This window comes from Phoenix dactylifera, unplaced genomic scaffold (assembly GCF_009389715.1).
Source record: "Phoenix dactylifera cultivar Barhee BC4 unplaced genomic scaffold, palm_55x_up_171113_PBpolish2nd_filt_p 000139F, whole genome shotgun sequence".
In the NCBI taxonomy this organism is placed as follows: domain Eukaryota; kingdom Viridiplantae; phylum Streptophyta; class Magnoliopsida; order Arecales; family Arecaceae; genus Phoenix; species Phoenix dactylifera.
The window spans coordinates 1,118,702-1,140,784 of record NW_024067695.1 but is presented as its reverse complement, the minus strand read 5'-3'; the positions used below and the strand labels follow the sequence as shown (position 1 = coordinate 1,140,784).

The 22,083-nt window shown below is 45.8% G+C and overlaps 2 protein-coding genes across 2 annotated transcripts; both read left to right on the top strand.

Moving 5' to 3' along the window:
• The first annotated feature begins 12,473 nt into the window (after positions 1-12,473).
• Positions 12,474-15,114, top strand: LOC103723141 (phospholipase A1-II 1). Its single transcript, XM_008813962.3, has 2 exons — positions 12,474-13,123; positions 14,242-15,114. The coding sequence occupies exons 1-2, from the start codon at positions 12,533-12,535 to the stop codon at positions 14,854-14,856; spliced, it is 1,206 nt and encodes a 401-aa protein (XP_008812184.1). The 5' UTR covers positions 12,474-12,532; the 3' UTR covers positions 14,857-15,114.
• A 2,701-nt stretch (positions 15,115-17,815) lies between these two features.
• On the top strand, positions 17,816-19,486 carry LOC103723146 (adenylate-forming reductase 06235). Its single transcript, XM_026799985.2, has 3 exons — positions 17,816-18,635; positions 18,720-19,210; positions 19,265-19,486. Exons 1-3 carry the CDS (start codon positions 17,816-17,818, stop codon positions 19,484-19,486), a joined length of 1,533 nt encoding a protein of 510 aa, XP_026655786.2.
• The last annotated feature ends 2,597 nt before the right edge of the window (positions 19,487-22,083 follow it).

Below are 22,083 nucleotides of genomic sequence, written 5' to 3'. Positions count from 1 at the left end.
CAATGAAAGCCCAACCTCCTCGTTTCTCACTCCCCTCCAAGATGCAATTGAAATCACCCACTATCGCCGTCGGAAGACCCTGAGCGATTAAGTGGGTGAGCTCATCCCACAAAACCCTCCTAGTCCGATGGTCAGTACTAGCATACACACCGCTCAAGACCCATGGTGCAACATTAGGTTCCAAAATAATCATCAGGACCTGTTGGGAGCAGTTATGGAATACATCGACTGTGGCCACACCCCGCTTCCACAGAGCCACAATGACCCCGGACAACCTTTGGGATTCAACTACATATGACTTTCAATCAACCTCAAACCGCCGTAATACACGACCCAGTCCTCTACCGGATAGTCATATTTCATAGAGAAGGCAGATCTCTGGGGTATGGATCTGAACCAACCTCCTAAAGGATGACATGAAGGCCGGCTTAGCCGGCCCTCTACAATTCCATGCAAGAATCCTCATAGGGAAAAATCCGAGAGGTCGGCCACAGGCACATCCACCCTCTAGGCCGCAGGATCCATCACCACCTCGTGATAAGGATCGTCCCACTGACCCTCATCCACACTAGCCCCGGACACGACTCGCAACACTGTCGCCTTCACCCGTTGAACGACCGTCGAGTGGTCCGCGGACCTGCTAACCGCCCCCTCAAAACCACTCGAGTCACCTACCCCGGGCTCCACAAGTGCAGGCGCGTCCCGCCCCACCAGAGGGTCCCTTATAGGGCAGTCTACGCAAACAGGGAACCCACTAGCCATAGTCGCGTCGCCCAAATCGAGCCCGCTCGAGGCACCATCCTCCTATCCCACATCCACCTCTAGAGGGCCTAGAGTAGTAGGGATCTCGGACGGCGGAACCACCCCCGGGGCCTGGGCCCTAAACTGGAAACCAGACGCACTGGGTCCCACCAGCTCGGCCAGCGGATCAGGCCCAATGGTAGGCCCCGTAGAGCCCAAATGGGCCGTGAACAGTGGAAGGCCCCCACCCACAGGGGCCTTCCCAGAGGCCTCCGCGCGTGGCCCAGCCAAATTGGGGCCCGCGCTGACCACGGCGCGACGGGCCTGGGAACCCGTCGCGCGGTTCACCGCATGCACCACGCGGGGCTCACGTGCCTTGCGGGCTCCCTTGTGGCCCGCCCGTCCCCGGCCTAGGAGGCGGCCCACATCCAATAGCGGCCCAGCGTTTCTGGGCCGCTTCTTGGACTGGTCCGTGTGCTGGCCCACCAACCCAGCACTCGGCTTGGCCTGATCCAACTGGCCGGCCCGAACCCCAGGCGGCCCAGTCCTACCCCCCCAGTCTCCGAGTCAACACATCCCACGAGTGTGTCGCCGACCGTGTCAACTCGGAAACCCTCTTCCTGCCCACTGGAAGACAGGGCCCCTACCACCACCAGCGGGGAGTGGCGACGGGCCACTTTGGTTGGCTTTTGCCAACCCTCTAGGTCCGGCGGGGACATCGGAGGGCTGGGCGAAGCAACCGGCGAGGACGGCCGAGAAGGGGGCAACCCAACTGAGGGCTCAGCTACCTTCCCCGGTTGCGGCGGCCCTTTCTCCCGCGGCTGCCAGGCACGGGATGTCACCAACCACGGAACATAGATCGGCCCGGGAACCTCCTCCCCCGGTGCGCTCACTTCCGTCTGTGCCGGAACCCCGAACCGGCACCCTAGCTTGAGGTGTCCGATTTTACCGCACCGAATGCAGAGATCCGAGATGCTCTCAAAGACAAACGGCTACCAGAGAGCTTTTGTCCTCCCGAGTATCCGAATTCCTGGGAGGAGAGGATCGGAGGCATCAATCGCCACCTTAACACGCGCGAAGCCCATAGCTCGGTGCCCCTCTATGACTCCGTCCACTACCAATGGCCGCCCTGCCTTGGCAGCGATTTCCAGAATGGTCGAGGTCGACCAATACTCTGGAGGAAGCCCGGGTAGCCGGAGCCAGACCACCACCGTCTTTACCGGAGTTTCCCTAGGTAGAAATTCCGGCCTCCACGGCTCCATGGCTAAAAGTTGCCCCGCCACCACCCAAGGCCCCTCCAACAGGGCGTGGTCCCGGACCTCCGGCGACCGGAACCGCAGCGCAAAGTGGTCTTCAGCTAGGGTAACCGCCACCACCTCCCCTATTTTCTTCAGCCGGGCAGCCACATCCTTGGCCACCCACTCGACCGACACCCGCTAGCCGAGGCTCCGATTGACCAACGCTAGTCCTTCCTACTCCCAGCGGGCAGCCTCGATGGGCTTCTCTGGGAGCTCGAAGACCGACGAGAAGTGTTGGCTCAAACGAGCCACCTCCATCTCCGTCAGCCAGTGAGTAACCCAAGGGCCAGGTTGCACCCGGCCAATGGGTCGCTCCCCTTTCCACCCCGAATTCATACCTTTTTCTTGAGCTGCAACCTCCGCCCACATCCTCGTCATCAGCACCGCCGGCAGCTCCATCGAATCCTTGCCTTCCACCATCGACGACCCCGACGCTGCTCCCCTACTGAGCCCGTCGACCCAACCATCGACTGCTTCCCCTTCTTTCGGGCCATTGGATTTCCTGAAACAACAAACAAACACAAGAGCCAGCAAACACGAAACCCGCCTCGATCTCCGCCAAACACCAGGCAACAGCAGAGCTTTCACCGACCACCGATGAAGAGAGCCGTTAGGTTTGACAGACCTTTCTCTCTCCTCAAAGTTTCTCACTCTAAAGAGCCGTTCGAGCAAGCTTTAGCGAGTTCTTGGATCCATTATTGTCTTTCAGATTGATGGAGGTGCTCTATGTCAGCAATTTGGAGAATGGTAGCAACATATTAGATTGGGATAAAATGTACCTTGTGATAGATTTTTTTAAGGGGAGTTAGAATTTAAGTTTTATGATAATAATGTTTCTATACAAAGATGTGCTTCGGTCACATCGATAAATACTCGATAACTTCCACTACATACCTCAGCCTCTCTCTTTCTTGCCATGCTATCGACTTATATTTGCTTATATTTTTTTTCCTTTTGGTACATCGGCTACTCACACTGCTCTTAAAGCAAGAAGCTACATAAAGCAAAAGGAACAAAGGACTGCTGAATTCAAAGGAATTCTCCAGAATGATGAACAGCAAATGAGGACTGCTGGTCCAGAGAAATTCTCCGGTATCATTTTTTTTTTCTTTTACTAACCCATCATTGCCCAGCATAAATCTAACACGGCCTGGGCTCCATGTTGAGTTCCTGATGCGAAGCTAAGCTGTGATGGTGAAGTTCCGCGTACGGTCTCACAAGTATGTATCAGAGCCTTGTGAGAAGAAGGGCTCAAGCTTGCGAGCTTGAGGATTTTAGCCACTTTAGATGGGTTGGTTGGGCGACCAATCTGAAACCATAGATCGAGCGCATCACACCATGAAGAACGCCCTGGCATTCAAGAACGGCATTCTACGATCGCAAATGCCGAGGTCAGTTTACAAGTGGTTCATGGAGGTTTGGAACCGATCAAAAAGAGCGTGATACTCTCACTCAAGCACGGGAGGAGGACGTGCTCAAAGAGAACCGGAGTGTAATCTCTTAAATGTGGGGCAATTACAAGAAAAGGGGCATGTTTTGCATATTGAAAATGGCATCTACGATCTCAAAGATGATATGAACCGGTAAATTGCTCTGACCGGAAAACATACAGTTTATCTTTGAAAATCAATATTAGTGTTCTGCCTTGTCTTAAAACTACTGTTCATGATGATTCACGCTTATGGCATCTTCAATTTGGTCATTAGAATATCTCGAAAAGTTATATGATCTGAATATGATGAAATCAGTCCTCTTAAAAAATTAGATCATCCTGATCCTTATTTTATTACATCTGTTCTTGCCTATAAATACAATTCATACAAATGTTTGCAAAGCTATGAAGCTATGAAATTTGTGCTGAAAACAAAGTAAATTTTACCATCTGAGAGTCATCTTAAATCCAAACTTTATATATTTCCAAGAAGTTGGATACATGAGGGATTTCGATAGACTGAAGAAGCTGTTACCATCTGCTCAAGGGTAGCTAATGAAAGATTGTCATATGTTTAGTGTTAGAATCTATTGATTGTGCCATATTTAGTCAGCTTACCAAACCTCACCTTGATTAATTTGTGATTGATTGTGCTAAACTTAGTCGGCCTTATCAAACTTCGTCAGCCTCCTAGTCTATATAAAGACTGCTCCTGTACATTGATGAGAGCACAAAAGTGCAATCGTCGTACCATCTTAATTAGTATTATAGTTAATCTTTAATGATAAAATTAATTAATTAACGTTGTATTTGTGTTTGAGTGTAAGGAATCCAAGAGACCCAATAACATTGGGTTTGAGCCCAATGCCGGGCAGCCCGAGCTCAACAAATTCCCCAGCTGCCATGCAAGCATGAAATCCTGCGCCGTCCATCAGATCACCTTCCAAATCAGTCCCGCATCAAGGCCCCGCGATCATTTCCTTCTCAGCCATCCAGCCAATCATCAACATCCCAAATAAATCCATTCCTCCCAGCCTCCCGCAGTCCATCACGGTCGTCCATCCTCCCCAGCTCCAAGCTTCCAGATCCTCACAGCATCCCGCAAACCCAGTTCATCCCACGCGCGCCCCATTCCGTGCGATCACGGGAGACCCCAGCTCATCCCACGCGCGTCTCCTCCCTTCTAATTTCAAGCCGTAATCCCAGCTCTTCCCGTGATCAAGATCCAGTGCCCGGATCCACGGCATCTTCCATTCCGGATCAGCATCCTCCACGATCGGCCGCCTGTTTCAAAGATCCATAGCTCATCCCGTGATCTCATTCCACTCCAGCCTCCTCCGCCTCAGCCCGCGCCTCCTTCCTTCAGCATCGCGCCCGATTGCAGCACCGTCCCCGTGTCTTCAGCACGTCCCAACCATGTCCCCGTGGCCTTTCATCCCGGAATCCCAGCGGCATTCAACCTCCAGCCCGTGATCCCACGGATTGACGCCCTCTCCAAGCCGTGATCCATGTCCCAGCAATCGGATCTCCCAAGACCAGCCATCCGTGATCAGCACCCATCGATCCCGCAACCGTTTTGATCCATTGCCGGTTTCAAGGCTCGGGCAATCTATAAGAAGGGGAGGACGAGAGGAGGAAGGGGGAGCTCTCGGCTTGGTGGTCGGTTCCAAAGAACAGAGGAAGGAGAAGACGAGCGGGTCGGGAGAGGAGGAGTGTTCATGCTCTGTTTTCAAATAGAGCACAGTGCTTTGTTTTGTTTTTTTTTTCTTTTTCTTTTCATGTTTAGTTTTATTTTAATTAAGAGCAATGTATTGTTTTTAGTTTTATTTTAATTAAGAGCAATGTGTTGTTTTTAGTCTGAATTATAATTGAGAGCAATGTGTTTTGAGTTTGAGTTTTAATTGAGAACAATGTTTTAAGTTTTAACTTTAGAGAATTTTATTTTGGTGGAGAGTTTTACTTTTAAAATTTTATTTATGCTGAAATTTTAATTTCTTTTATGCAATACATTAAATCTTCTTTTATGAAATTTATGTTTGCTTCAATCCTCTTAGTTTCATCTATTTTAATTTATGCCAAAGCTCTTCTTTGATTAGTTAAATATATAAATGCTCTTTGAATCTAAGTACATGTCTTCTAGTTAATTTCAATTAAAAAATATTCTCCGGTAGACTAGAAAATATGTCAATATCTCCGAAGTAATGTTTTTCTTTTGTTATTCAAAAATCGATTTTGAATCCGAGTGAATGTTGTTATTTTTAAGCAACTCCAATCAATTTTGACCCGTTCACTCTCTCTCTTCCATTAAATTATATTCTCTATATTAAAACTATATAGAACTCTTCCCCTCTCTCCTTCACGAACTCTTCCGTCCTCTTTATATTAAAACCATATGTCCGCTTCCTTACCAACCCTTGACCTAGCCGGAATCCGTCTCCTCCACTCCTCTTCATGCTCCTTCCTTTTCCTCGAGGAAAACAAGTGGTGGCGCCTTTCCAGTCGACATCTACTCCTCTTCGACGCCTCCTATGACAGATCCCCATGTTCTCGATCTCTCTTTTTTTTCCTTTTCCCTTTCCCTTTTTGGGGCTATTTTGGGGTTTCTTTGATTCAGATTTAGGATTTCTTGATGTGGGTTTGGGGTTGGGGTGGTTATAATGACTATCTAATCTTGATCCAGTTGTTAAGAATAAAGGAAGATAGATGCAAATCTTGAAGATAGATTCCGGCGTCATCAGCTAGCAGATCCTGTTCCTACCAAAGATGAGGGAGTCAAGCTCCCTGAGCATCATGCTTCTGGTGCTCCTGTTCCTCTATGGAGGCGGCGGCGATGCGCACCAAATCGTACCTTCAGAAGTTTTGCGGGTAAACTTAGCAAGTGCAGTCTCACTCTAAACCCTAGCAACAGCACGTCAAAGTACCGTCAGAAGCTTGGCTAGTAAACTTGACAGGCATGGTCTCGCTCCAAACCCTAGAAGCAGCGCGTCAAACCGTACCGTCAGAAGCTTGGCAGGTAAACTTAGCAGGCACGGTCTCGCTCCAAAGTCCAGCTGCAGCGCGTCAAACCGTACCGTCAAAAGCTTGGCGAAGATCTGCTTGGTAGGCGTGGTCTCGTTCCAAATTCTCACAGCTTCTATTCCTACTCTTAATCTAGCATAGTTGTTTTTCGGTATATTTGTAATCCAGTTTTCACGACTGATCAGCTTGCAGACGACTTCATCAAAGCTCATCTCTTGGCATCTTTCGATCTCTTGTTTCCAAACTCAAGTTGGTGTAAGTCGGTATGCCAACCGACTAGGGCAGGGGCTGGGTATCCAGTCTCTGCTGATCAGGAGGGAGGTGCTGATTACTCGGCATGCTGCCAGAGTTATCTTGGAGCCACAGTCTGTTTGGAGTCAGTTGATGGTTGCCTGGTATGGCCCTGTTGGAAGTAGTGGGACCCCACCTGGGGGTCAGAGGGTGTCTCCAGTTTGGCATGAGATCTGCAGGTGCATGCCTTTAGTCTTATCGAGATGTAGGCGGTTGATCAGTGATGGTCAGAGGGTGGATGTGGTGGGGGATGCTTGGGTGGAGGAGCTCCCGTTGATGCGGTGGCCGACTTTAGTCGGTGTTGAGGTCGTGGAGGGACTCCGGGTGTGTGACCTTCTCCTTCCAGGCGGTGCGGGCTGGGATACCCACCAGATTGATCAATTGTTTGGGAAGCCACTTGCGGAGCGGATTCGGTCGCTCCCAATTCCGAGGCACCCCTGTCCCAATGTCGGTGTGTGGAGCTCGTCCTGCAGGGCTAGAGTCAGGGTGACGGACGTTTTCTATGCTGACCAAGGTGAGGACAGTCGGGGTGGATTTCGGTTGGATCTGGTGATTTGGGCTGCACCCCAGAGTGGCCTTATTCTTCTGAAAGGTCGCCTGAGGCAGACTACTGACGAAATTTCTGTTGTGCGAGAGGGGGATGGGTATCCACCCTCAGTGCCCGGAGTGTCAGACTGATGAGTTGCTGGACCATGCTATCTTCCAGTGCCACCGGGCCAGGAGGATCTGGATGATGGCAAGTTTCTCCACGGACTTATGGCACCATGCGGCGGCCTTTCTTCAAATTCTTCGACGCTTAGCCGCGGCCTCGCAGTCCAGACCGGAGGCGATGCGGGCAACGTATACTGCCTATCAGATCTGGCTAGCGAGGAATGCATGGACCTTTGGTGAGAGGAGCCCCACACCCGAGGTGGCGGTGGAGAGGGTGCGGATGCTAGCAGTAAAGGCCTCTCAGACGATCTGCTCGGATAAACCTTTGACAGCTCGGGACATCTGGAGCTCTACATCTACTCGTGGAGCGCCCCGTATGGTGTTTTTCACCTAAAAGCCCCCACCCCCTAGTTTCTCAAGTCAATTTCGATGGATGTGTCTTGTAAAGCGGCAAGTGTGGAGGTGCGGTTTTCGTTGTTAGGGGCTCGAATTCTAGGTGATCGTGGCTGGGGGCTGCCACTTGTTCGACACATCGGTGCCAGCGGCGAAGTTGAGAGTGGCTTGGTCGGGATTGAGCTATGTTCAACGTGCTTTACTGGGGCGAGAGGTCCTCTTGGAGGGCGACACTGCGACGGTCATTGGGTGGATCCTACAAGCATCGGGTGGGATTGGCGATTACCACCCACTACTGAGAGACATCCGGGCTATAGTTTGTGATGGGTTGGTGATCCAGGCGAGGCATATGTTCAGAGACGCCAATGGGGCTGCGGATTAGGTGGTTTCCTTTGTTACCAACCACTTTGGGGGCCATCTATGGGTGGACGAGACGAAGTTGCCTAGTGCTCTCCATGATATATTACTTCTTGATTTTCTTTAGTGTATCTGTACACGTTATGTATGATACCTCCATTTCAGCAAAAATAAAATTAAAAAAAAAAAATCAAGTTGGTGCCTACTTTACCACCTTGAATTTGAGGGGGGATGTTAGACTCCATTGATTGATTGATTGTGCCAAACTTAGTCGGCCTTACTAATCTTCACCTTGATTAATTTGTGATTGATTGTGCCAAACTTAGTCGGCGTTACCAAACTTCGTCAATCTCCTAGTCTATATAAAGGCTGCTCTTGTACATTGTAACAGATAGACAAAAATACAATTCTTTTTCTTTATTCTTCTGTTTTCAACATCTAGATTGTAGGATTTTTATAAAATCAGAGTTTTGGTAGCCCATAGGCGGTTCTGAATAGGGAGAAGAAGATATTGGCTTCCTGATATATGCTTATATCAGTGACAAAAGGAAGGCAAGCAATGGTTCCGCTCCAGCCAGCCAACTACCCAACCAGGAACAAGGTTACGAGATTCAAGGATGTGAAATAGAGGAGCTAGCCTGCTTTCATTTGTTTCGGAGTTGACATAGCTCAAAAATCTCAACTTCTTGCTTACTGGAAACCCGACATAGTTCAGAGTGCGTTCGGTTTTGTCCAGACGGACCACGTTCCTTCGAACAGGCTAAATATAGGCCACAGCATTATTCAGGTATTAGATGTTGGGCCCATCAACTTTTCAATTCTACCAACTATTCAAACACTTCTCAACCATCCGTCAGAGCCCGGCATGATTAATTCAAGTATGGTTTCAGCATGCATGATCTAGACCTGCTTAAATTTTAAATATGTGCTCTAGGATGAAGAGTTTCTCCGATCGGAGTCGTGTCGGAGAAACTTCCTTCCCTATCTCTATAGTTTATAGTTCATTACCCCCTTCGGTCTTGAGTTGGCCTGATTTCCAATTGCCATCTTGTACCTTGTCTACTTAGGTTGGATATGTTAGCTAAGGGCAGGGTTTGCCAGAAACAGAGTATATAGGTTGAGAGCCCCAACCTGACCAGTTAGGTTCGAGTTTGGCTCAGGCTAAGGCAAACACTAGGCTGGGTAAGGCCCTTCTCCGTGCGATTCTTATTAGTATAAAATAGAAATTAAGGGTGTGTTTAGTGTACGATCGGAATCAGAATCAAAATTGGATTGAAAATACAATATTCTTCGACGTGTTTGGTTCGTGACTGGAATTGGAATCAAAATTAGAATGATATTTAAATACTAAGGAAGAGTCTAGATTGAATTTTGAGAGATTGAACATTTCTATTCATACTTGGAATTGGTTTAGGAATAAACTTCTCTCAATAAATAGCTGAATTGGAAGTCACTCGTTTCCATTCCTTGTTCAAGTGTCCAACTTTCCCAACCAAAAATGCCCTAAGGCTATTGGGAATGTTCATGCATATTGACATTAGAAACTAGAAATATTAGCCTTGAACGTGCACCAGCTGTGCACAGAGCCTTTCCTTTGTTAGATGTACTTTAATGGGTGGCGGAGTGGTATAACAACGTTTCGACGAAGTTGGATGCAAGTGTTGAGGTAGGGAAATTGCTGGCCAACGTATGGTTCCACGTCCTGGAACTTGGAACCCCATCAGATGCAACCCGTGGGATTTATTTTAATGGGAACCATCATTTTCCATGTCTAGAGTGAAGGCAACTTCACTAGAGATTTGATGGTTAATGAGGCTGCTGTATTTTGTATTATACAAGTAATTTTCTTTTATAGTTTTTGCAAAAAAAAAAACTTAATGCTTGATTTTGTAAGAAAAATGTAGAGATTTTCTTTTTTGACCGTCAAGAGACATATTGAAAGGTCCCCCAATGATTTTGTCCCTAGGTTTAAGCAAGAGGAGAATGGCAGTCCAAACAAATATATATTGTATATTTAAAATATATTTGTTCTACATTTAATAGATATGTATAGGGTAATTTAATTTTTCGTACCAGCCATTTTGTATTTACATGAAACTGACTAAACCATTCAAGAAATTCTAAATCTGTGTTGCCCAATTCTTTTCTACAAAAATGCTACCTAAAAATCAAATCCAACTTCTTTTTTACAAAATCAGTAATTAAGTGAACTTTGTACGCAAAATTCACTTTTTTTTCTTCTTCGTAAGCTTTTTGACCGATTTATTATAAACAAAAAAGAAAAAAAAAAGTAATGTTACCGCGCTAGTCCAAAAATGATTGATATCGTCTTATTAGTCATCGTAGGCTTTCATTCTTTATTAGTCATTAGGCTATATATTGATGTATATATTGTTGTAACGGGAATATAATATACAGAGATTTTATCTTCTTCTCTTGTTATAACATGGTACTGGAAAGAAAAGAAAATGAAAAAAAAAGGGACTCGTGAAATGTTATTTCTAGCCAACCTCACTTTTATCCTCGTTTATAAGAAGTTTTTAATATGCTAGACCATTGTGCTCGTTCATTCAGTAGCTCTGACTATATGGCCGTAAGATAGGGGTGATATGGGCCAGCCTGAAGGTCGGATCACGGATCCAATGCTCTTGAAATTTTTGTAGTAGTTTGCACATTGGGCGCGTCTTGCAGTCGCACTGATGGTAAACTATGCCTTGTCCATGCATCACCAGTGTGGATGTGGCTCGTGCTGTAAACTAATCGGATTACCAAAACCCAAGTGGAAGCAGAAATGCAGATAACCCAATCCGTCAAGGTCTACATCAGAATGCTTGACCCTTTAATTTCCTACGGAAGAAGCCTAGTTGAGAAAATTAGATATAAGATTCTCGATCTGCAAACAAAGAAAAAAGAAGCAACATACACACGTACGCAACTTCTCGCAGAAACTTCGACAAATTTCAACCCTCATTATTAGAAGCAATGCCCGTCTATAGGTGGTCTGGAAATGAAGTGTAGTGTTTAAAGAAAAAAGATTGAATGTTGGAGTATTTCACGCCTTACATAACTTATGCGTCTAAAAATAAATATTTGACCTAATCACGTGCGACTCGTTCCAAATTAAAATTTGGCCTGCCATCTTGACTGAGGACATTCATGTGCTTCTTTTCCATACAGAATTCTTGGATATTTTATCAAGCAAGCTCACCCTTATAGTTAAAAAAAAAAAAAAAAAAAAGGCTCTTGGCACTTTCTTGTGATCAATTTCATCAAAACATCATAATCATCATTATCATCATGCGCTTCCTTCAAGTTATATATAAAACTCACGATCTTATCGGTTCCTTGATTCTATATAAGTATCCATAATTTATCCAGCGAATAACCAATGTGCGACTAAGCATACGCCTGCATGAGTTCTATATATGACACATTTTTTGGTGTGAGCTGGACAATTTTCAATAAATCCACCAAACTGTATTGGGGAATTCCATAACTTTTGTAACCGATCAAGGTTACAATGCAAGGATCAAATAAGCATGGATCTTAATGCATGATTTTTACCGTAGAATGCTGCGTAGCACTTAATAGCCACGATCAAATTGGAGATGGAAGATGATCAAACAAGAATGCCTTATGTGTTACATACGACACGTCATATTTGATAGCCTTATATTTCTTGATGGCAACCATCAAATGCTGCATCACTCCATAGCGCATACAATTAATGAATCATAGTAAATTTTGGTTTAGCGTCAAGCAAATAAAAACTCCCACACCTTTGGGTACCAAAACCTTCAGCTAGTACCTAACGTTTTATTAATAAATTAATAAAGGAGAGAAACTTACTCCTCCATTTTCCTATCAAAGAAATACATGTCGGTAAGCAAATTAATCCTGAATCAGTCCCTTGGGGCGCGCTGCCAATGTATAGCTTGCACGCAATGCCCTTTCCTATTTTCATCACCTGGCCTTAGAAGAAATTTTGCTCTCTCAGAAATCAATCGTTTTAATCCTTAAAAAATGGTGAGTCGATCCGAGTCTTCCGGTTCTTCATATCAAAAAGATGAGCCTATCCTTTCAGATATACTTCTTGAATCGTAGAAGCATCCCCAAAGCATCTCACTGTTCGAAAGTCTATTTCATGGTCAGGTGGCCCACACACCAACTTACAAGGCCAACCAAGTCAGCAAATCCTCCAACAAAATTATAATAATTATCATATAATAAACAAAACAGCCAACTAATGCCAATTCCAAGCACCATTATATAAACATGTGTAGCCGAACTTAGATGGCCTATAACAAAACAACAAATAGTTCCTGTCCATAGGCTAATAAACATATTCACCATGTTGAGAAACATAGCCAAGAGGTGGAGGGAGCTCAATGGCAAGGATAACTGGAAGGACCTCTTGGATCCCCTAGACATCGACCTCCGCCGGAACATCCTCCTCTACGGCGAGATGGCAGAGGCGACCTACGACGCATTCATCACCGAGAAGAAATCCCGGTATGCCGGCGACTGTCGGTATGCCCGGAGGGACTTCTTCGACAAGGTGGCGATATCGACCGGCCAGCATTCTTTGTATCGGGTGACGAAGTTTTTCTATGCGACTTCGAGCATCGACGTCCCCGATGCGTTCTTGATAAGGTCATTGTCGAGGGAGGCGTGGAGCAAGGAGTCGAACTGGATGGGATACGTCGCGGTGGCCACCGACGAGGGGAAGAAGGTGCTGGGCCGGAGGGACGTGGTGGTGGCTTGGAGGGGGACGGTGCAGGCGCTGGAGTGGATCAACGATCTTGACTTCACGTTGGTTTCGGCTTCTGGGATACTGGGCAAGGGGTATTCAGGTGATCCGCAGGTGCACAGAGGCTGGTTGTCCATCTACACCTCCGACGATCCCAGGTCGCCGTATAATAAGGATAGTGCGAGGAACCAGGTATATTTTTTAATCTGCCTAAATGGGTCGAGATCTCTAAATGATCACAAGTTAAGTTTGATCCGAATGCCTGCTGCAGCATGACACGGATGACTTATTTTGCTAAGAAGTAGAGGTTATAATAATCACATGAAATCGCATATACTAGAGATCCATAATTTTTTTCAAAAGTTTATGTTACTGTAAATCCTGATATCGAAAAATAAGGTGAAGAAAAGTCTTACTTCTAAATGTTGAGCTCAAATCCAACTTGTGTTTTAATATAAGTTTAGCACTTATATATTCATTCCTTTATTTATTTGATATAATAAGAGAGGGTTATTAATTTTTATTCAATTTATTAAGATAATAAATTTTAAAATAATACAACGAGGAATTAAATTAATTGGGATTGCTTGAAACGACTTTCAATAACTTTATCAATTAAACTGATCGACATCCACCGAAAATTTAGCTATATTACTTATGTTGTTGTAACAGCCATATTCAGAAATAATCTGTTTCAAGCTTTAATGGAAGTATTGGATTATCAATAGTGACTGTAACATATCACTTTTGACACTATTAGAAACCCTAAGTGGGAACCAGTGGATGATCATCATCCTACCACCAACTTACCTGTTTGTTAATTCTACCTGGTATTAGCATCCAGTCATATTACACGCCATGCTTTAAAGGCTAATGTATAGTTTTCTCAGTCGGCACCCACTACACATGCTTTACATATGTCCCGTTTTGTTCGACAACTAATTATATACTTCCAATGGAGGCACGGACCGTGGACTATAGGCTTTCTTTTTTCTTTTTTCTTTTTGGTAATAAAGATGGACTCAAGATCTAATTGACTCTCCAATTGTGTCATGAACCAACGATGATCTAAATTCTTATCTCCAAAGTAAACTTTATGAGTTTACCGAAAACGTAAACTTTATTCTTCTCTGAAAAAAAACAGAAGAGTAAAGGCAGGGCAGTTTTTCACAACACTATCAACATTGCTGAGTTTTAACGTAGGAATCTTTTGTTTACCCCCATCACACAAAAAAGTAAAAGAAAGCTAGATATCCTTTCGTTCTAAGAGGCACACTCCTCATTTACGTAACTCCAAATATTTTTTGCAGGTTCTGAGGGAGATTGGAAGGCTGATGGACGAGTACAACAAGGAGGAGACCAGCATCACCGTAACTGGCCACAGTCTGGGCGCTGCACTCGCCACTCTCAATGCTGCAGATATCGCTTCCAATGGCCTTAACAAATCCAACGCTCGTCCAAATAAGAGCTCCCCGGTCGCTGCCTTTGTCTTCGCCAGCCCTCGAGTTGGAGACTCCGACTTCCGGGAGGCCTTCTCCAATATCCCAGAGCTGAGACTGCTCCGAATTCGCAACGTCCCCGACCTAGTCCCGAACTATCCCCTCTTGGGCTACGATGATATAGGCGTCGAGCTCACGATAGACACTCGAAAGTCCCAGTACTTGAAGAGCCCCGGAAACTTGTCCTCATGGCACAACTTGGAGGCGTATCTCCATGGGGTCGCCGGAACGAATGGGGGCAAGGGCAGGTTCAAGTTGGAGGTTGACCGCGACGTGGCTTTGGTGAACAAGGGCTTGGATGCATTGAAGGATGAGTACCTGGTCCCAGCTTCGTGGTGGGTGGAGAAGAACAAGGGCATGGTGAAGGGTGCTGATGGGCATTGGAGGTTGATGGACCATGAGGAGGACAGTGTACGTGACGGTTAGGACTTCAAACCCAAGGGTGATACATGTATATACGATGCCACTAACCAAGATGTTGAAAACAGAGAACCAAATGAATTAATAATAATGTGCATGTCAGGCCTATCCCATTTTCTTAATAGTCGTAAGACTCATGGCATTACAGAGTTCATGAAGCCATTTCAAATTTGTTTTTCATTATTGGTTTTTAATTCACTGGATTATTTGTCTTTGTGAACTTCGTCAAGCCCCAATTATAAATAATAATTAATGGTTACTGTACGTGCAACTGCATGATGCTTTGATTTTACTTTTTAGTACATTAACGATCAAAATTATTTGTACAGGAGGCGGGGGAGAGCGAGAGGAATCGTATTTTATGACCAAGATGAATACCTAGTGGACTGCAAATTTTGGATTAGCTTAATTTTGCTAGAACAAGCACTAACATCGAATACGGAAAAGTCTTAAGAAAAAGTCTTTAATGAATCACACTGCACAACTGACATCTGGAAAAAAGATACCTTGATTTCAAAACCCTGCACTGCTTAACAATAGAACACAACCTGTAAATAAAGATGACAAGATGAAACCAAACAAAGCATCGGGTCAACAGCTACACCACCAAAAAATAATCAGCCCATGAGGTCGCGCTGCGGCATGGGCTTCTTCTTCTAGTAGGAGTCTTCTTTTTTATTCAATTTCCAATAAATCAAAAATATTTAGGCAATCCGATTTTGATTAGAACTCTAGGATTTTGTCTATTTAACTCCTCCTCCTTCTTCTTTAAAGACCATCCATGGTAAGTCTAAGAATCACCTTCAATCTCGACGTTCGTTCGCCGAATCTTTTTCCTCAATTCGTCTCTAAAAGGAGCCCTCAAAACCTCGCTAGACCGAGGTAAGATTTTCTAACTTCTCTCTCTCCTCTTTTCTTTTGCTTTAGGCCATTTATTCCTTTGATTTGAGCTGGATAATCACCGGAATTCAATCCAAAATATGGTGCCCTATTTCGGCGTCTCCTTTCTCCCATGTGCACTGCCACTGGCCGCCGTAATAGGCTGAGCTTCGCCACCTCCCGAAATCTATGAGATCATGTGGCTATCGGTCGGAGAGATTGGCTATGATCTAGGCCAATTTCTCCCATGATTCATCTTGTCTTCCTCCTTTCTTTCTCATGCTGGCCGGCCACTATCATCGGCAAAGCTGTGGCCGAAGGATCCTATGGCCTTGTCATGTGGACAATCTGGATGATGAGTTTGGGGCGTGACCAGAAGATTTTTTGCCAATAAAGATGCGACATATCTCGGGTGAGTCAAAGAGGCCTAACAAAACATCTTAGGAGTAGGTACACAGGAGTCTCATCCAGAGCACACAATGTTGCTCGTCCCCAGCACCGTTTCTGAAGGTTATCCACAGTTGACAAATTGTTGTACAGCAAGAGCCAAAAGAGAGGAGCTTTGGCCTTCAATGGCATAACTCTCTACCAAAGAAATAATTTTTGATTTTTTAAAAAAGTATATATATACGATGTTGCTACCCAGAGAAGCGCGCGTTTTGGTCGATCAACATACGAATACAACATATGGGGTAGAATCAACATACGAATGTGTCATACATGCTTATCTCACACATTGGAGAGATATAACATATGTCTTATGCTGCAGTGGTCGATCAAATTATCCGAGGAGCATAAGATGCACCAATATCCCTGCTAGAAAAGGCCTCACGGAATGTACAGAGAAAACAGCATATTATCAGCTAAAAGTTGGCATACACTGACTGAGAATTGGTCAGTTTAATTATCAACATCTCAGATGCGAACGATGGGATTTACGATGCTAACTGTGGAAAGAAAATTACTGAACAAATGGAACGAATGCCGGCTTGTGCATGGATGGATCACATCCAGAACATAACTGGCATAACTTATGTAAATTACAATGATAATAAATATACTGGTGGGGCGGCTCGTGATCTTTCATCGCACGATACCGTTTCACGATAAAATTCCCATTTTCCCCAATCAAGAGAAATCCTAAGCAATTTATTTTTTTCTGAGAATCCAAAAGGACGGCTATTCTTGATATACAGGATTTATTTATTAACTCTGCTGAGGCAAGAGCAAGAGACCTATATTCACCCTCGGTACTTGACCGAAAAACCACAGATTGTTTCTTGGCAGACCATGAAACTAAGTAGGGACCAAAAAAAACACCATAGTTGGAAGTAGATCGCCGATCATCGGGATTGCCAGCCCAATCCGAATCACAAAATGCCTGAAGATGAAGAGAATCCTTTGAAAACCAGAGACCGAGTTATTCGTATCTCCAGATACATTAACACCCAATTAGGTTTCATGCTCGAACCTAAGCTCAGGTTGGATTTGAATCTATATTTTTTAAAAAAAATTCAGATCTAAGCTCGACTCAAAACTTCAAAAAAATTTAGAACCCCTTTGGGTAAAGGCATGGCCCGACCCGGTTGCAGCTATAAATATTATATAAAATACCAAATTTTATTTTTATATTTTTTATTTAATTAATTTATATAAAAAAATTATTTTTATCGTTTTATCCGCTCGGATCCGTCCCAACCTACCTTCTCCCTTGCCCCGACCGCCCAGCCACAGGCGGACATGTGCAGGCGAGTATAGGCTTATGGTTCCTACTTGCGGAGGTGTCACCGGAAACCCATACTGGCCTGCCGCCCTAGTCAAATTTCTAAAATAATTAACTGCAAAGGCCGGAATGTCATCTTTTATGCGCTCGAAACTGTTATCGTTAGTAGGTGGACTAAGTCATACTTAATATACTATTCCAAGGGCCGCGCGTTCACGTCTATATATGACACCACCCCGCTCGACTTCCTCCCTCAAGGCAAACTTGCATCCTTCAATCCCGCCATCCTTTCCACTCCTTGCTTCCAGGCTATCTCTCACTCTCTCTCCCCCTCTCCTTCCCGCCCTCCCCAACTCTTTGGCCATGGAAGATCTTAACAAGGTGCCTAGGTTTTCTAGCTGCAGATGGGTTTCATTCGAAGTTAAACCCCGACAAGGCAGCCCATTTGACATGGAGCCTCCAAGCCAAGAGAACTGCAGCGACCGGCCTGTCTGGCTCCCATGGACTCAACGAAGCTCATTTAAAGTCTTCCCCACTTTATCTGAGTTCGGAAGGACCGCAAGCCGATCCAGTAGCCATTTCTGTGATCTCGATGACGACGACGTAGAAGAAGGCGACGCCTTCCCATCGAATGATGCACTACAAGTCGCCAACGATATCGAGAAACAACAAGCCAAGGAAGCTGAGCAACCCATACAAGCAACCAAAAGAAACCCTTCTGTGAGGAAGAGCAAGCCATCAGAGTCGCGCCTCTCTATTATTCTGCTTGACCAGGGACTTTTCACGGTGTACAAGCGCCTCTTCGCCGTCTGTTTCACCCTCAACATGATTGGGGTGGCTCTCGCCATCACCGGCCACTTCCCCTATGCCAAGAAAAGAGCAGCAGCCTTCGCTATTTATAACATCTTAGCCCTCACTCTTTGCCGTAGCGAGGCCTTTCTCCGTATCGTCTTCTGGCTCGCTGTTAAGGTGCTAGGGAGGCCTTGGGTTCCTCTCTTCATCAAGACCGCCGCCACTTCCTTCCTCCAATCCATCGGTGGAATCCACAGCAGCTGCGGCATCTCATCCGTCGCATGGCTCATCTATGCTCTCGTCCTCACCCTGAATCACCGCGAAAACACCTCTGACGAGATCATCGCAGTCGCTTCCACCATTCTATCACTACTGTGTTTTTCCTGCATGGCCGCGTTCCCGCTTGTCCGCCACCTCCACCACAACGTCTTCGAGCGGACTCACAGGTTTGCTGGGTGGACGGCTCTCGCGCTCCTCTGGGTGTACGTCGTCCTCACGGTTGGCTATGATCCAGCCACCAAATCTTACGACAATCTTAAAGGCTCCAGGCTCGCGAAGCGACAAGAGCTCTGGCTCACTGTGGCCATCACCATCTTCACCATCCTCCCGTGGCTGACGGTGAGACGAGTCCCGGTCTCGGTCACTGCTCCATCCGGCCATGCGTCCATTATAAAGTTCGCCGGAGGAATCAAAGCCGGCATACTGGGGAGGATTAGTAGGTTGCCCTTATCGGAGTGGCACGCTTTCGGCATCATATCTGACGGCAAGGATGGGCACATGATGCTGGCGGGCGCCGTCGGGGACTTCACCAGGTGTTTGGTCTCGGACCCACCGAACCATCTTTGGGTCCGAGGAGTTCGCTTCGCTGGCCTTCCCTATCTGGTGAACATGTACAGCAGAGCGGTGTTGGTCGCAACTGGGTCCGGAATTTGTGTGTTCCTATCGTTCTTGCTGCAGCCGTGTGCTGCGGACGTGTGCGTGGTGTGGGTGACCAAGGGGGTTGAGCAAAACTTTGGGAAGGAGATCAAGGAGATGATGAGTGGTCATCCAAAGGAGAAGGTGATAGTACATGATACTGCCGTGTCCGGTCGGCCAAATGTTGCACAGATGACCATTGATGCCGCCAGGAATTGGAAGGCAGAGGTGGTGGTGGTGACCAGCAATCCCCAGGGCAGTAGGGATGTCGTTGATGCTTGCAAGGCTGTTGGTATACCCGCATTCGGACCCATATGGGACTCGTAGGTTCTACGGTCACATGATTTGCTCTCTTAGACGTTTTCCATATGTTTGGCCGTTGTTTATTATGTGTGACTGAGTCAGTTGAAATCATTAGTTCATAGGGTAGCCTCCATAGTGTCATCAACTTTGGTTCGTTGTTGAGCGAATAAATCAGGACTGTTGACATGTGGTTGTCGAGAGTATGACGTGTTACAACTGCTATCTATAAATTGCATTATTGAGGTAACTTGTAAAAGCTGTAACTTGTGCTTGATAAGCAAGTATATATGCATGCTGAGCTATGAGCTATGTGATTTTTTAATATGGACACTGATTTATCTCCAACAGTTTGCTATTTTCAGATGTATTTTTCATCACCATGGCCTATATTTTGGAGCTATCACGTTCTTTAAAGAATTTTTGTTTTTATGTACTGGTTCGTATGAACTTAGATTAAGCCTTAGGCTCAATATACAAATTTTTTTAATTCCACTGGCGTGATGTTTTTTTTTTTTTTTTAATATAATGCTTTTACTCACTTCTAAATTCCTCTTAGCATCTTTTTCTTGCTACTGTTTCTTTTTCTTTCGGTATTTATTCTATATTTTAGGCCACCATATTTGATTTACTCCCACTAGCGTGGCATTCTACAGCTAGGCGCTTTCTTCCGATAAAAACAAGTTCATGATATCCATGAGGGATAGTGGCACTTCCACTGTATTTCTACTAAAATAAGAGTGTAGAACCATTCTTAAAGTATAAAAAAATGATTGAAACTATACTGACAAGTAAGTTCCTCCAGATCGGGAGCAAATGACGACTTTTGAAGTTTGACACAGGTTGTTGCGGCCAAATTAGACGTTGGTGTTTTAACGGCATTGATATATAATGAAGGAAAAAGGCGAGTTCCTTTGATAATGTCCTAAAGTTAGCTATGGGTTGACCGAAACGTTCCAAGATTTGGTCAATGCTGTATTTAATTTATATCTTATGATAGTATAGCGTATAGGTCTTCGATTCCCTTCCAAATAAAAAGCGTTCCGATTACGCTGCAATATGACCCCAGCATCTGAAATTGCTATTTGCGGAATAAAAATTTGCTTTTCAACAGGTTTAAAAGGAGTTGGATTTTAAAAACATTTTTCTTATTAGACATATATTAAACAATGTACATATTACGTAATGGATGTTACGGAAATGTGCGCGGGGTATTATATAACATTTCATTATGAATATATCAATCATAGTGCACTCCCTCTGAAAACTTCCGTGACTGGTCAATATATACGAAATATGTTAAAGTTAATAAGAATCAAACTAGGTCCAATCTAATAGAAAATTTGTCACGAGGCTTCGCTTAAGTATACAAAGAAATAAAACACCATTTTGTTCATCGGTGGTTGGCTGAGCACTGGCAGGGTCGACGGATACCACTAACCCCGCCCGTGCTTGTCACCAGATTGCCACATATTGGGTGAATTAAGCTGTGATTATTAGCAAATGACTGGTTGTAGCTCTCTTGTATAAAGAAACGCTATGCTGTATTAAAGCTAGGGCTGTCAACAGGCCAAGCTGCTCGGGCTCGGCTCAGGCCCGGCTCGGTAAAAGCCCGGTTCGAGCTCGGCTCATTAATCAAACGAGCTCGAACCCGAGCCCAAAATGAGGCTCGTTTAAATCCGAGCCCGAGCAGCTCACGAGCCCAAATTAGGGCTCAGTCCAATTACAATTTAATTGGATCCCAATTAAATTTGAACTCAACCCAATTAAATTTTATTTGGCTTAATCAATTTAAATCCCAATCTGATTGAACCCAATTGGATTTAGATCAGACCCAACCCGGGCTAACCCAAATCCATTTAATTTCTTTAAATTGAATTAGATTAGTTCGGATTCGGACTCATCCCGTTAACCCGAACCAACCCGTTAATCAATTTAAATCTCCTTTCTTCTCGGTTTCTCTAGAGCATTCCCAACTAGCCAACCCCACCTCCACTGCTCCACGGCTCCACCCCCACCCATGACTCTGTTCTCCTCGCCCCTAAACCCAAACCCGATGCCCCCCTCTCGGCCCTTCCCTCCGACAATAGCTACGACGACGAGAACGACGATGACAACGACGCCGTACACCCGAATCCCGATCCCAGCTCTCCGAGGACGAGAACGACGAGGACGACGACGACACCCTCCCCTCCACCTCTGCACCCGTCTCTGGTACCCTTCCTACGCCTCCTCCTCTCCCTTCTCTGCCCCCGATGCTGTTGCCCCCGGCGGGGGCGGCAACAAGCGCCGCCACCCCAACCCCCGTGCCCCATCCGGCCGTTCCCGCGGCGAGGTTCCCCCTACCCCCCAGCTTTCACTCCCTCCCCTGCGGCCGAGCTCGCGGCGCCGGCGGCCATGCCCGCGGCCGATGCCTGTGTCGGCGGTGCTCACGGCCGTCCCCTTCTTTCTTCTCTCCTTCTTCTTTTCTTTCTTTCTTTCTTTTCTTTGTTCCTCTCCTCTGACGAACCGCTAATGGGGATGGGGATGGGGCGGGCTTCATCTAGGATGGGGCAGGCTCGGGCTGGGATGGGGCGGGCTCGAGCAAACGAGCCTTACGAGCTCAAGCCCGAGCCAGGCTGTGT

Coding starts and splice junctions, on each gene's coding strand:
- LOC103723141 (XM_008813962.3), top strand. CDS start 12,533: ATGTTGAGAAACATAGCCAAGAGGTGGAGGGAGCTCAATGGCAAGGAT. Junction 13,124..14,241: donor AGGATAGTGCGAGGAACCAG/GTATATTTTTTA, acceptor TATTTTTTGCAG/GTTCTGAGGGAGATTGGAAG.
- LOC103723146 (XM_026799985.2), top strand. CDS start 17,816: ATGGAAGATCTTAACAAGGTGCCTAGGTTTTCTAGCTGCAGATGGGTT. Junction 18,636..18,719: donor ACTGTGTTTTTCCTGCATGG/CCGCGTTCCCGC, acceptor CTCTCGCGCTCC/TCTGGGTGTACGTCGTCCTC. Junction 19,211..19,264: donor TCTTGCTGCAGCCGTGTGCT/GCGGACGTGTGC, acceptor AACTTTGGGAAG/GAGATCAAGGAGATGATGAG.